Genomic DNA, 14,417 nt, shown 5'->3' with positions numbered 1-14,417 from the left:
AATAATTTTCTGGGAGTAACACTTTCGGCCATGATGCTATTTACCTATCTATCTATCTATCTATCTATCTATCTATCTATCCTACTAGCAATCATCCATCTATTTATCTTAAATGTACTTGAGTTTTAACCCCTTAATGACCACGGGCAGTAAAATTATGTCCTAAGCGGCCATAGTGTAATCCCCGCCAATTGCCAGCAGCTGGGATCTGCGCACATGTCAGCTGATTTGTACAGCTGACATGTGTGCCTCGCAGGCACGAGTGGATCCACATTCCACCCGTGCCTGTTAACAACTTAAATGGCATTGTCAAAATGTGACAGCGCAATTTAAATGTTGATTGCGGTAAATCTTTACTCCCTGCCGTCCATTGGTGGCGCACTGATGTGATCACTGTGAGCTGATGGTTGTCATGGTAGCACAGGGTCATGTGATTGATGACTCCTGTTGCTAGCATTAGTCACTTCCAGTTTTACTCAGTAGAGTGCAGCCAGTAACAAGAGGGAAGTATTTCTAGTGATCACAGCTGTGTAGCTGTGATCAAAAGAAATGCACAAGCGATCTGACTGATGATCCTTATAGTCACCTAGGGGGACTAGTAAAATAAAAAAAGTAAAAAAAAGTTTTAAAAGATAAAAAAAAAACTAAAAACCTAAAAGGTCAAATCACCCCTCATTCACCCCATTGAAAATGAAAGGATTAAAAAAAAATAAAATATACACATATTTGATTCAGAAATTCTCGATCTATCAAAATCTAAAATCAATGAATCTGATCGGTAAACGGCGTAGTGGCAAAAAAAATTCCAAAGGCCAAAATTTTGTTTTTGGGTCGCAACAATTTTTCAAAATGTCAGCTCAATATGCAAAAAATAAGCCATCACTGAGCTATATAGCTCAAAAAATGAGAACGCTACAAGTCACAGAAAATGGCGCAAAAAGTGTGCCACTTTTTTTGTACAAACTTCTGATTTTTGTTAATGCTTTAGATAAAAGTAAACCTATTCATGTTTAGTGTCTATGAACTCATACTGACTTGCGACATCACACTGACACATCAGTTTTACCATATAGTGAACACGGTGAATAAAATATCTCAAAACCAATCATGCAATTGCACTTGGAATCTTTTTGCCATTTTCCAGTACATCATATGGTAACTCTTATGATTTAATTTAAAAGTACAACTTGTTCCACAAAAAAACAAGCTTTTAAATGGCAAGATTGATGGAAAAATGAAAAGATGTAGCTCTCAGGGAGCAAAAAACCCCAAAAAACTAAAAATCGGCCTGGGGTGCAGGGATTAAAAGCCTACAGTCCACCTTATTCACATGGTCAAAGTTTAACATTCTTGTACATAGAACTTATTCTATTTTTCTGCCAATTTCACATTGCAAACGACATCATATGCAGGTTTTTAGTTTTTTTTTCATAAAATCATTTCATTTATCATCAATGACAAATATATGTAGGTTCCCCTCTCTGGAAGCATTACTAGGATCGCTTCCATATAGCAGCAGTATTATAAAGATGTTTTCCATACAATATCCTTTTGTACAGGCTTCTTGCACATCCCGTAAAGGCTTCATACACATGGCTTTGCTATGGGCAAGAGGCACAGTTTTAGAGATTATTGCATTAGCTGCATTTTTCAAATTTTCTTAGTATTTTGATGCAGAAATAAACTACTGCTGTAAAGTAAAAACTCAATGCTATATTGCTCCCTTGAAGCTCCACAACAAGCTGTTGACGGTTTGCAGCCTGAACTCCAAAAACATCTCACTCCGCTGTAAATGACAGCTAGAGACTGAAGTAAATGACAACTACAGTGCAGACTGCACTAAACCCCAGGCTTTTACAATCTTCTCAGCTTCCCTTTTGTAAAGTTTTTTACCTACTACAGCAAATGTGATTCTGCAGCTGAGAATATATTGTGGCACTGTACATAATACAATTGCAGGATATTTCAGCCTGTTCACATCCAACTTGGAAGCATACTTTAAGGTGTAAACATGTATTTGAGAGAAGAATGTGGACTCAATTGAATAAAGCTAAAAATACCTAGAAAAAAATTGCCAAAAAAGCAATTCCTGCTTTTCCAATTTTTTGAATGTGTAAATTAACCCCTTTACCACCTGGCAATTTTCCGCTTTTCATTTTTTTTTTCCTCCCCTTTTTCCAAGAGCCATACTTGGTTTATTTTTGCGTAATGATAGCCATATAAGGGCTTGTTTTTTTGCGGGATAAGTGTTGCTTTTGAATGACAACATTCATTCTGCCCCATATTGTACTGGAGAACGGAAAAAAATTCCAAGTGCGGTGAAATTGCAAAAAAAAGTGCAATTGCAATACAGTATTTTGTTTTTTTTTACTTACCATATTGTCTATATAAAAAAAATGACTTTACAATATAATTCCGCAGGTCAGTACGAGTCCATTGATACCTAACATGTACAGTTTCACTTTTATCTAAGTGGTGAATTTTCTAAAAAAAAAAAAAGAATTGCTCTTTTGTCGCCATTTTCCGAGGCCCATAGTGCTCTCATTTTTCTTTTTGGGATCTGGGGTTCAGTGATGGCTTATTTTTTGCATCCTGAGCTGATGTTTTTAACGATACCATTCTTGGGTTGATGTGATGTCTTGATCACCTGTTATTGCATTTTAATGCAATGCTGCAGCGACCCAAAAAAAACAATTCTGGAGATTTGATTATTTTTTCTCGATATGCCTTTCACCAATAGGATTAATTGATTTTGTATTTTGATAGAATGGGCATTTTTGATTGTGGTGATTCAAAATATGTGTTTTGTCTTTTTTTATTGTTTTATCTTCAATGGGGCAAAAGGGGGGTAATTTGAACATTTAAGTTTTTTAATTTTTTCATTTTTTTTACATTTATTCATTTTTAAATTATTTTACTTTGGAGAGCCACTTGCACCTTTTAACCCCTTAGATTGCACTGTCAAAAAGTGACAGTGCTATTTAAAGGGCTGTGGCAGGGATTGCGCCATTCCCTGCCGCCATTGGCAGCCTCGTGAGACGATCACGGGGTACCATGGTGTTGCCATTAAACCACGGAGTAAGCTGATAATCCCTGACGCTACCATCACTCACTTTTTGTGAGAACCAACATAGCGCCAGCATTCACAGGAGATGAGCATATCTCCTGATCAGAGCGATGCTGCAGCATCGCTCTGATCAGAACAAGTGATCTGAGTATAGTCATAAGGTCCTCAGGGGGATATTTAGTATCCTCAAATTAAAAAATGCCCAATCTATTAAAATATAAAATCAATTAATTTGATTGGTACATGGCGTGGTGAGAAAAAATTTTTCCAAACATCAAAAATATGTTTTTGGTCGCCACAACATTTAATTAAAATGCAATAACAGGTGATTAGAACAGTGCACCTACATAAAAATCGTATAATTAAAAACATCAGCTCAAGCCATCACTGAGCCCCAAATCCCCAAAAATGAGAACACTACGGGTCTAGCGAAAATGGCAAGAGAAGTGCTATTCTTTTTTTGGTCAAACTTCTGAATTTTTTTCATCACTTACTTAAAAGTATCTACAAACTCATTCTGACCTGAGGCATCATACTGACATGTTAGTTTTACTACATATTGGACATGGTGAATAAAACACCCAAAAACCATTGTACAATTTCACTTAAATTATTTCTCCACAATTGTAATTCTTTTCCCATTTTCCAGTACACTACATGGTAAAATGATTGCTCTCATTCATAAGTCGCCCTACAAAACATAAGCCCTCATAAGGCAATATATAAGGAAAAATAAAAAAAAGTTATCGCTCTCGGAAGAAAGGGGAAAAAAACAAAAATGAAATATGGAAGATCGCCCTGGGGTGAAGGGGTTATCAGGCATAGGTGGATCTTGGAACCACCCACCCCTTTTAGCTGCTCATTTTGCTGCACAAGCCTGCATTAAAGGGAGGCCACCTAGAATGTATGGGTACGTCCTAGGTCATAAAGGAGTTAGGCTATGTTCACACAGGGCGTTTTTAGTGTGTTTTGCTGTGTTTTTTAGCTGCGGATTTGACTTGGTTTTATACAAATTCATGCTAATAAAATGTTGCTTTTTACAGTACCAGCAAAGTCTATCGGATTTCTGAAATCTCATCCACACACACAAACACCTGCAGATTTTTTCCTGACTGATTTGTCAAATACCTGCGTCTTTGCTGCAGATTTCAAAGAATGAGCATGTCAATTCTTTGCAGCATTTTTGCAACTTTTTTTTATTGATACAACCATTTTGTAGAAAAAAACGTATCAAATCCGCAGCAGAAACACCACTAAAAAAATGCACTAAAAACCCGCCAAATCTGCACCAAATAGAAAAAATATTCCGGTCTTTGTGAGCGCTAGTAATAGATCTTTGGTCTTTGATCTTTTAAGAAATTTGGCTTTATTATTAATAACATAAAGCTCTTGTATTAACACAACGCGTTTCAGCAAGATACACTTGCCATCCTCAGGACCTAGCGCTCACAAAGACCGGAATCTTTTTTCTATATGCCTACTCCCATAAGGGAATCTGGGTAGAGCTGCTGTGAGTAATAGAATCCATCAGATCATTTGAACTAACAGCGGGAGGACGCAGGTCCGCACAGAGCTCCAGGATTCAAGAAGTCGATGAATCTGAAGCCAGTGGCGGCAACAAACCTGGATCCACCCAGCAGAACAACGGATAATGCCAGCTGAGACAGTCCCTCATCTCCCAGAGGAATTATACATCTAACACCGGGGTTGTGCGAGGACGCACAACCTAACCAGGTGAGCAATTCTATAATATAAATATACAGAAATCACTCCACGGGAGCTTCTCATTTGCGCTATATTTTTATCTCTACAGAAATCTGCACCAAAACCACAGATGACTTAAATGAGATTTCCTGCCACAAGATCAGGCTTTGGTCAGGAAAAAAATGCTGCACGAACACCCCGTGTGAAAATAGCCTTAAAGTTTTATGTTATTTATGTTTGTTTTTTAGTTTCCAGCTCTTGGAATGGATAAATTCCAATATTTTGTAATAAATATGAAATTATTATTATTTGATTTAGCTAATAATAGTATATAAAAGGTGTTTTTCGCTATGCAAGTGGCTATTGAATTACTATATTTGGTATTTTGGGTAAAGAGAAAAGTAGTAAGATGGAAGGTAATATAAAGAAATGGCAGAATAATAAAGAAGACTGCTCCCGAGAACAGCAAATATGTTCGTTCTCTATAAACCTTGTTAATGAGTGTTGTCCTTATAGCCAAGGTAATAAACTGGGCATCTCTATCTGTAATACATTCACAGAATATTCAAGTGTATTAATAGGGGTACTGCGTTTCTGCTTGGCTCTTTCACTATGTTCACTGTCTTGCTCTATATCTACTTTGAAGCTTTTAAACATAAATAGCACTAAATACTTATTTTCTCCGTATGTATTTGTTAAATCATAAAAGAACCAACCTATTTTTTTCACTGGCGGCTCTGCAAGTCCTATATTGGAATAAAAGAAGACTTATAAGACACCTTTCCCGATGCCGGCACATTCTTACATGAGTATGTGGATATGTGTTAGATGTCTACAGTACATTTATTTTCTATATGTGATGTTAGCAGACCAGTTACCACATTACCAAGTGATTACATTAAGCATGCAATACACAAGAGAACATTATTAATGATCGCCCATTGCTTTCTGAAAATATAAAATCACATCACACTGCTTGCAAAACTTAGACGCATTCGGGAAAGCTGGCATGCAGCAATTTGAGGAAAAACAAAGAAAATTGTGTGGTGTCATTCAGAAGGTTTGGAAACAAATTTATTTTCCACTTCCATACAACCTTCATTTTTCATCAACCCAAAGTCAAGTTGTAACTGTTAAGTTATTCAGATGATCTGTTATGTCAGTAATGCACTATACATGCTTCCTATATTATTACAATATTAGAGACCTATTTCCAAAATATTAGGTTATCCCCCTAACCATGGATAAGGTCCATTATTGTATTGACACGAATTGCATTTACTTTACTGAATCTAGCTTCCATTGATCCTTTTCAGACCTAAAAATTATGCCTGTAAGGTCACCACTAGGGGGAGCCGGAACACTGGTGTGTGTAACAGGACTATGGATCCACAAGGTGTCACAGGAGTAATCACAAATTGATTACTCAGAGAAGTCATACAAGTAGGCTCAGAGCCGGGAGGTCACGCAGTATAAGGGAGTAGGCAAGTCAGTGTCAGGAGCAAGTCGGAGGTTGGAAACCAGAAGAGGAAGCTGTACAAGGGGGGTGCAGGGAAGGAACAACAACCAGGGAGCAAGAGAGGAAGACTGGAATGTAAGACAAGATGGAGGGGACGAGAGTCAGGGAGGTTGGACTGAACGAGAAAGACAGAAGTCAGGGAGGTCGGACGAGGTATCGGCCAGAATTAGGGATCAAGCGCGCATGCTGCACAGTAGGGCTATAACTGACGCCGCACTGATGGAGGAGACATCCTGATAAAGTGGCGTGATCCCGGGAATGAGGCATGGAAGAATAGGCTCCTCCCACCGGCTAAACACAAAGAAACATCAACCGTAGGACCAGGTAAAAAATACAACTTTGCAACAGTAGAGTCCAAACTGAATCATGACAATGCCCTTTGCTTTGATCGGTAGTTTAAAATTTTATCACTTGATTAAAATAAAATTAAAAGTTTTCACTTGGGAGGATTCAACCTTATATTTTATCCTTAGCTATTTTGTTTTTATTTTAAGCTGTTGCAGAATAACTTACTCTACATATTGGAAACTTTGACAATAAACTGACTAAATCTTCCTGTGATACAGTCTGATCAGCTGAATAAAAATCTAGGCATAATTTTATTTTAAAGGGAACTAGTCAACTGATTCATGCTAGCCAAACTATGGGCATCATTAATCAAAGCTTGCATGAAGCCAAGTTTAGTTTTCTTCAGTATTTTAGAAGGAATACATTTTAAAGATCCAGTTAAGCACCATAGATCAAGAGCCCAGTGCTACTAAAGGGGATTGATTTATTTGTCCCTTATGTAAGCCTAGGGAGAGACCTGTCAATCACCTCCAACAGTGCCAGATCTTTATAGAATATTTTCTATGAAAAGCTGAAACATTTCAGAGAACAATATATCTGTCTGGAATTGGGCAGCTAGGCTCTCATCATGCTGCTTATGGGTTGGGCAACCTGGGGTATCAGTTATAAATGTATCTTCATTCATACACCCCCCAATATTTATATTCAATATATTATAACATTTGTACTTGAATTTATTGTCGTAAAGGGGATCTCCAAGATTAAAACAACAATGACCTACCGTATCCATGGACATCTTTCTACAGTGGATTCTGACATTCAGGATGTCTACTAATTTTACCCTTCATTGTGCCATGCAGCAAGAGCTGCTGTGGGGTTGGCACTTCCCCTAATTCATGATCGATTGTTTATTTTGCTACCTTTAGGAGGATATCCCATCCAAAGTATTTGTAAAAAATCCTCAGGTTACCCCCACGTATCTTGAGAATGGTGGTCTTTGACTCCCATGCCCTGGTGTAAAGTTGACTTCATCTCCACAAATTCTATTGGTGCATTTTTTACCATTGCTATTTATTGAAGTAAACAGGGAAATTAACACTAGAGATGAGGGAACCCGAGGTTCCGTGTTCATACCAAATATAAACTTTACAAAAAAGACAGTGTTCGGGTTCGGAGTTTGGATGCTTTACGTATGCAATCAACTAGCCAGCTTCACTGTGCTCAGGTATGCTTGGTACTCAGCCTAGTGTGAGCTGCTTGCAGTGTTTGAATGGCGTACACTGGGGGTAACAACAGCATGATTGGATGTAGTGTGCGCAAACAAAAAATGGAAACCCCCCACCCTCTTCCAGAAGTCATCTGTTTATGGCTGGCTGCATTTTTTTTCTGCCACACACTACATCCAATCATGCTGTCATTATCCCCAGTGCAAGCTGTTCAAACACTGTAAGCGTCTCACACTGGGCTGAGCACCGAGTTTACCCGAGCACAGATGCGCAATCGTGTGGTGTTTACCCGAGCTCTGAATACAAACTCGGTTTTATTGTGTAAAGTCTTTGTTTGGTACAAACACTAAACACTGAACCTTGGGTTTGCTTCTCCCTAGTACAGATGAATCCAAATTGCTCAATCATTGAACCTGGCAATGTGTGAGGGTCTGCCAGAACCCAATAAAAGCAATATCATTCCAGGGGTTTAATTTGTTGATGTTTCTGGGTCTTTATAAAAAAATCCAGTGACACTCAAATACCATATGTCATTTATAACATAACTTACTGTAGTTGCAATCAAAATTATTCAAATTAAATTTATTTTTTAAAAAAATTACAAACTTTCTGTTCACTCCAATTACCTAACCAATCAAGAAAACTGTAAATATAACAAATGGCTTCATCACATTCTATACAGAAGGTCATTTTTTCTGACTACTCACAGAAAACCCCTTCATGACAAGATCCTTTAGTTCTTTATAAAGCCCTGCTGCAAACATGATTCTTGTTATGAGAGCTGCTTTTGGTAGCAATCCTGAAGAATCATAGCTCATTTCCCATGAACAATAACTTAAAGTTCACTAATATTCTTAGTTTACATGCTGCAACTACCTTCTCCAAATAACATCAAAGATTTTGGGATTCAAAGCCAGTGACTGGGACAGCCACTGTACAATCTTCCACAGCTCATTTTCAAACCAAGCCTCATCCTTGTCCTGTTTGAAGGTCCAAGGTTGCCCAATCTTCACTTCATCTCAGAAGGCATTATATTTTCTCCTACAAATTTCTGATACTAGACTGAATGTATCCTATGTCCAAATGCTGCAAGATTCCAGCGCCAGAGGAAAAAAATGCAGTCTCGGAACATTACAAAGTGACCTGCATGATTTACTGTAGGCAGTGGGTTCCTATCAGATAAGCTTCATTCTTTCTCCACCAGACATACAGCTGATCCATAAGCCCCAAAGGTTCCAGTTTTGTTTCATCACTCTTCAGGAAAGAATCCCCAAACTTTTGTTACATATTTATATGGTTTTGACCATAACCATAATAACTTTTTTGTGTTTGTGTCAGTAAGGTATGTCTTGGAATATGAACACATTTAATGTTTAGTATGTGCCTTACTGTGTAAACTGAAACCTTAGTGCCATTGTAGGTCCTTTACAATCACCTGAGAGTATTTAACCACTTTCTTTCTGAGGAATCTAGATGTAATCAGTAATAGATGTCTCTTTCTGTCATGTCAAAGTAGCATAGCCAGTGCAAACTGCACTCCCAACTGTATATCTAGGAACAATGAGGGACCTTCTGAAATTTCTCTATGTCCTTCCTAATTTCTACAAGGCAAGGATGATCTTTTGTGTTAACTTTTTAAACTATTCTTTTCACAACCAAAGGTTATTAGTGAAGTGGAGGCTATTGCCCATAAAGAATGAACTAAGATTCCTCATCAAACCTCCAAGAAGCTACTTTCTGCCTATACATTACATTTAAAGCAGTTTATAACAAGCAAAGGATCTCTAATAAGTACTAAAGGCCCTTGTCACGAAAGGGTTGAATAATTCTGAGGCTGCAGTAGTCATTAAAAGTTTAATTTCATGTTGAATTTGGACAATCCCCTTTCTATATTAGTTGCATTGAGCTATTTCAATCGATCTGGTTTGATTGGTTTATTGGAAACAACAGACAGTTTATAAATTTTGCTAGCAAAACTAATTTGCAATGGGAGTTGAATAATTAATTGCAACTGTACATAGTAGAGAAAATGCACCAGGAGTAGGCTAACCATCAATCAAGCGCAACCTCTCAAACCTTTTAAGTTATTCCGCTGAATTTCTGAGCAAATATCCTTGGGCTGCTATATAAACTATATAACAGCCACTAAAAATTGAACTGAAACCTGCATTTTGTTGTATTGTAAATCAGGCTTTAGCTTCAGAATTATGCAATTATAATTGATAATTTGAGTAAGACTATCAGAAAATCCGTGCAGCTAGTCCTTTGTAGAGAAATGTTTATTTAGGATTATTTATAATCAGGAGCTAGATCTCATATTCATTTCAGCAGCTGAATAACCAACACAATCAATCATACAGTCTAAACAATGATGAGCTCACAAATATTTGTCAAAAATAGTTTCCTTTTAATTAGAGATATGCTAATACTAGTAAGCTGAAGGATACAGCAGAGGCACTTTATTATGGTTACTGCCGTCCACAGAAAGCCTCTTGCCATGAATATGTATACATTTAAAAACTTCAGTTTATTTCCAGCTGTAATAAGGAATTAAACCTGAAACTTTATAATATCCATATTCAATGTGTATTGTATAAAAAGATTTACCAACAATAGTCATTATGTTAGAAACAATAATGCACTCAATCATTCACTTTCATGTATACACTTTGTTTCTAGATGTAAATAAATTGAATGTGACTATGTCATGAGTGTGTCCCACTTTTGGGAAACCTCAAGTAAGTCTGGGACCAGAAGATCACAACAACTTATTGTTTGCATGTCTACAAATGTTATTTGAATGCATCTTCTTTCTTTTGGTGCTGCATGGGTTAAGGACATTTTCCTATCTGCAGTTCTTTGTAGCCTTAATTTCTGGTGCAGCTTTTTTGTGACCATGCCCCTTCTCTATAAAAAGTCACGTTTGATGCCAGTTATAGATTCTCATTCTATTGCTGACCACTTTGAAAGAAGACTTTCTCTGGAACATGCTAAGGAGTTGTGACTATTGCAGCTGCGGTGTTTTGCTGCATTAATTAAATTTGGACTGTTTTTCTTTATGTGTTTTTTTCCCCTCTGTCTCCCTTATCTTATGTTGTGTTATTGTAGTGGTGAGATTAGTGCTCTTGCTGGCCTTCTCACTAGCCAGGGTGAGTTCAGGGCAAGCAAGGGTCTAGGCACATGATGGCGATGGGGGAAGGACCCATATAGGGACGTTAGGGCGCTTAGGGTACCGACTCAGGTAAGTTGCAAAAGGTGTCCCCTCTCTCTATCACCAGGGCCTTCCTTCTTTGCAATCCATGTTTTCATCCTTGTGTGGCGCAGAGGTCTGAGTGTCTGTACACTCTTGCGTGACTTTAATTTCTTTTAAATGTTTGTCCTCAAGTTTCGTTGTTGCATTATTTTTGGGCAAGATATTCACACAGATCAATGTAAGTATTGTGTCCATATAATTTGAATATGACAATACCTTACATTAGGGCATAAAGAACATTTGTCAATTGTAGAAAAACATTTAAGAGCTACTAGACATGGTCTTTTATAAAAGCTTAAGCTTTAGATGTATTAGAGCTGGGTTTGTTGTTATTTACAGTTTATGTATTATCTATTCTTTTCTGTTGGATGGCTTGTAAATTTATTATTATTACCGTAAGTTATTATTATTAAGTCTTTAAGTCTTATAATATAAACAACTAAATGACAAGTTCAGTTCTGCAACTCCAGCTTTATGTTTGCTAGATCTACAATAATTTGTTAGTACAATAACATAAATGGAAGTTCCATAATACACATATGTAGGAACAGCAGTGATTTCTAGATAAAGCTGGGAAGCCACAAGAAAATTAATATTAGGGATTATGAAATTAACTAATATAAGCTGAGTCACTACAAATTTGGCAAGATTACAAAAAGTAAATTTAATGTCTCTTATTATGCTCTGGGGTCTCTCCAATCTCTCAAAACACCATATCATGATACAAATAATATACAGGATGGGCAATAAGTATGGATACACCCTGGGTAGGCTATAAGTATGGATACACTCGGATAAAATGGAAGTGGTTGCTAATATCACCTTACCGTTTGTAGCATATTAGTACACTGGTGGGGCCGAACATTTGAGGATGGGTGACGCCATGGGTTTATCAGGATGTATCCATATTTATGGCCCACCCAGGGTGTATCCATACTTATGGCCCACCCTGTATATAATGTATATATAATATGTATATATATATATATATATATACACTCAAATCACCGCTGATTTCGCCAGCCTTTCCGCTACTCATGGCCACCTGTTCAGTCCTCACTCTATCTTCTGATGACCCTCTATTTGGTTTGTAATCTGCGTTCCTCTGGCATTGGGCTAAACTTCCAGGTGCCAAGACGCTTTGAAGGATCCTGCATAATTGCACAGGCAATAACATCATAATGTCAGGATGTGAGCTGCGATCTTCAGTAAACCTGAGTAGGAACTCGTGACCCAATGATACCCAGGCATCCAGCACAGAGAGGGCTGAAGATTCCATCACAAGGAGGAGTAGTAGATGTGGCAAGGACGAGATGGGTGGCGGTCAGTAGCAGAGGGGCCGAAGAGGTGAGTGGTGAGGTGAGTATAACAATTTATTTAGTTTTTAACAATTTGATGGCCTTTCATTGGTCAGAAAAATGGCAGCCAGGGGTGACCATTTTGATAACTCCATGGGGAAATGAATAAAAAACACCACCGCATTTGGAGAATGCAGATTTTTGTAATATTCAAGTAGAATTTGGTTTCACTCCAAATTACTCACTCATATCTAGTCACTAGGTATAAATATTCAAATTGTCTCTCCAGTAAAGGCCTTACCTGGCAGCCAGACTGGCTTGCAAAGTCTCCTTAAGGAGAATAGTGTTCCCCCGTAGGTATAAATATTTATTTTTATATATTTTCTAGTGTAAATGTGCCACTCAATCTAGCTTTCTATTTTTTATGCCTCATTGTTCCAGAAATAGGTCTGCCTTTAATTGTATACAAGTCAAGTTTTAGTGGCCAAGTAGGTTGAACCAACTCTTCTCTTCGGATGTATTCTTGATGATCATGCCCCTTGCGTTAACAAAACAATATTTAGATATATGGAAGAAGGGGCCAGAATCAGAGAAGTGAAGGAACAAGAATTAATAATAATGCCAAATTCAGGAAAGAAGTGGCACTTAGACCAGATAAAATAACTATACTGTAAATAACTTTAATAATATTATTTACAAATTGGCTCTGGTCTAATGCTATATCTCCCTGTCAGAATCGTGTGGCTACCTTGTGTTATATGTGGGTCACATGGAAATCCCTGGTTATATAATATCTAGTGGAGATCACACCATCCAATAACGTTTAGACATACATGACTGCTTGACTTCACGTCACTATAGTCAACACTGAGGGCCACATTGCTTGTGGGAAGCCAAGGAGCTAATTGAATTTGTTTATTGCACTTTAATGAATTCTGAAGGTCACTTATGTTCTTATGTTGCCTTCTGTTGTTTTGTCAATATGATATTTTTTTTTTATTCATGTTACAAACTCAGCTCTGCTACATATTTTATATGTAAAAAATACCATGTCTATAGCCATAAACAACACAATCACAATATAAAATAAAGTAGAGCATGCTTGGAATAATTTCAAATAGAGATTCCTTGTAACCCCAAAATGAAAGAATTGAGGTTTGTTTTAGGATCTTTACACATATCCATTCAGACATAATGTTTGTCTGTACCATCCTAGCAACAAAAAAACAGAATAATTGATTTGTTGCATCAATTAAAGTGGTGTTTGAAAATTTGGGAACCCTTCATAATTTTTTCGTTATTTCTGCTTAAATTTGACCTTAAACTACATCAGATTTTCACACAACTCCAAAAAGTGATTTGATCTAAATAAAACAAATGAGTACTAAAAATTAACTTTTTGATCCTTTGTTATGGAAAATAATTCAGCATCAGTTGTCCAAAGTGGTAAAAGTACAAGAACCTTAGGATTAGCAGATTATTTGAAAGTGGAATAATATTTGGTATTTTCAATCAATGTGAAGACAATCAGTCTGATCTTTACAACATGTTATTGGAAGTGTATCATGGAATGGAATAAGAAGATTTCTGAGGACCTCAGAAGAAGAAAGCCCATCAGACTGTAAAAAAGTTAAAACCATCACTAAAGAATTTGTACTCCACCAATTCAGAATCAGATAGAATGTATACAACTGGAGGAAATTCAAGGACATTAAACCCTTTTCAGCAGTGGTTGACCATCAAAGATCACTCCAACAAGGCGAATAATAGTCAACTTTGATAGATAACTATTCATTAAATAAAACAAGTTGCCTACTCACATCTGATTGTCACCACATTGATTGAAAACACCACAATATCATTTCACCTTTAAATTACCATATTTTTTGTTTTATAAGATGCACTAGATTATAAGGTGCATCCCAAATTTAGAGGAAAATAAAAATGAAAAAAAATATGGGGTCTGCCTTATAATCTGGTGGTGTCTTACCGAAGGGGGGGACAGCCATGGTGGAGCATGGTCGGAGGAGGCTAGGGCAGTGCTGGAGTACGGTGATGCTGC

The 14,417-nt window shown here is 37.2% G+C and overlaps 1 protein-coding gene across 50 annotated transcripts in view; it reads right to left on the bottom strand.

Annotated features, from left to right (window-relative positions):
* Positions 1–14,417, bottom strand: part of TRDN (triadin) — a 1,152,170-nt gene that overhangs the window by 1,029,336 nt on the left and 108,417 nt on the right. For 49 of the 50 annotated variants that reach the window (XM_075339946.1, XM_075339974.1, XM_075339964.1 and 46 more), the window contains one exon: positions 5,488–5,517. The exons of the other annotated variant lie outside the window; for it this stretch is intronic. In XM_075339946.1, coding sequence (XP_075196061.1) covers positions 5,488–5,517 — 30 coding nt within the window. The remainder of the gene's footprint in view (positions 1–5,487; positions 5,518–14,417) is intronic. 50 annotated transcript variants of the gene reach the window in all.

The sequence above is a fragment of the Anomaloglossus baeobatrachus genome, chromosome 3, assembly GCF_048569485.1.
Source record: "Anomaloglossus baeobatrachus isolate aAnoBae1 chromosome 3, aAnoBae1.hap1, whole genome shotgun sequence".
Lineage (NCBI taxonomy): Eukaryota > Metazoa > Chordata > Amphibia > Anura > Aromobatidae > Anomaloglossus > Anomaloglossus baeobatrachus.
The sequence above is the reverse complement of the archived record's forward strand: the minus strand, read 5'-3'. Positions and strand labels throughout refer to the sequence as shown.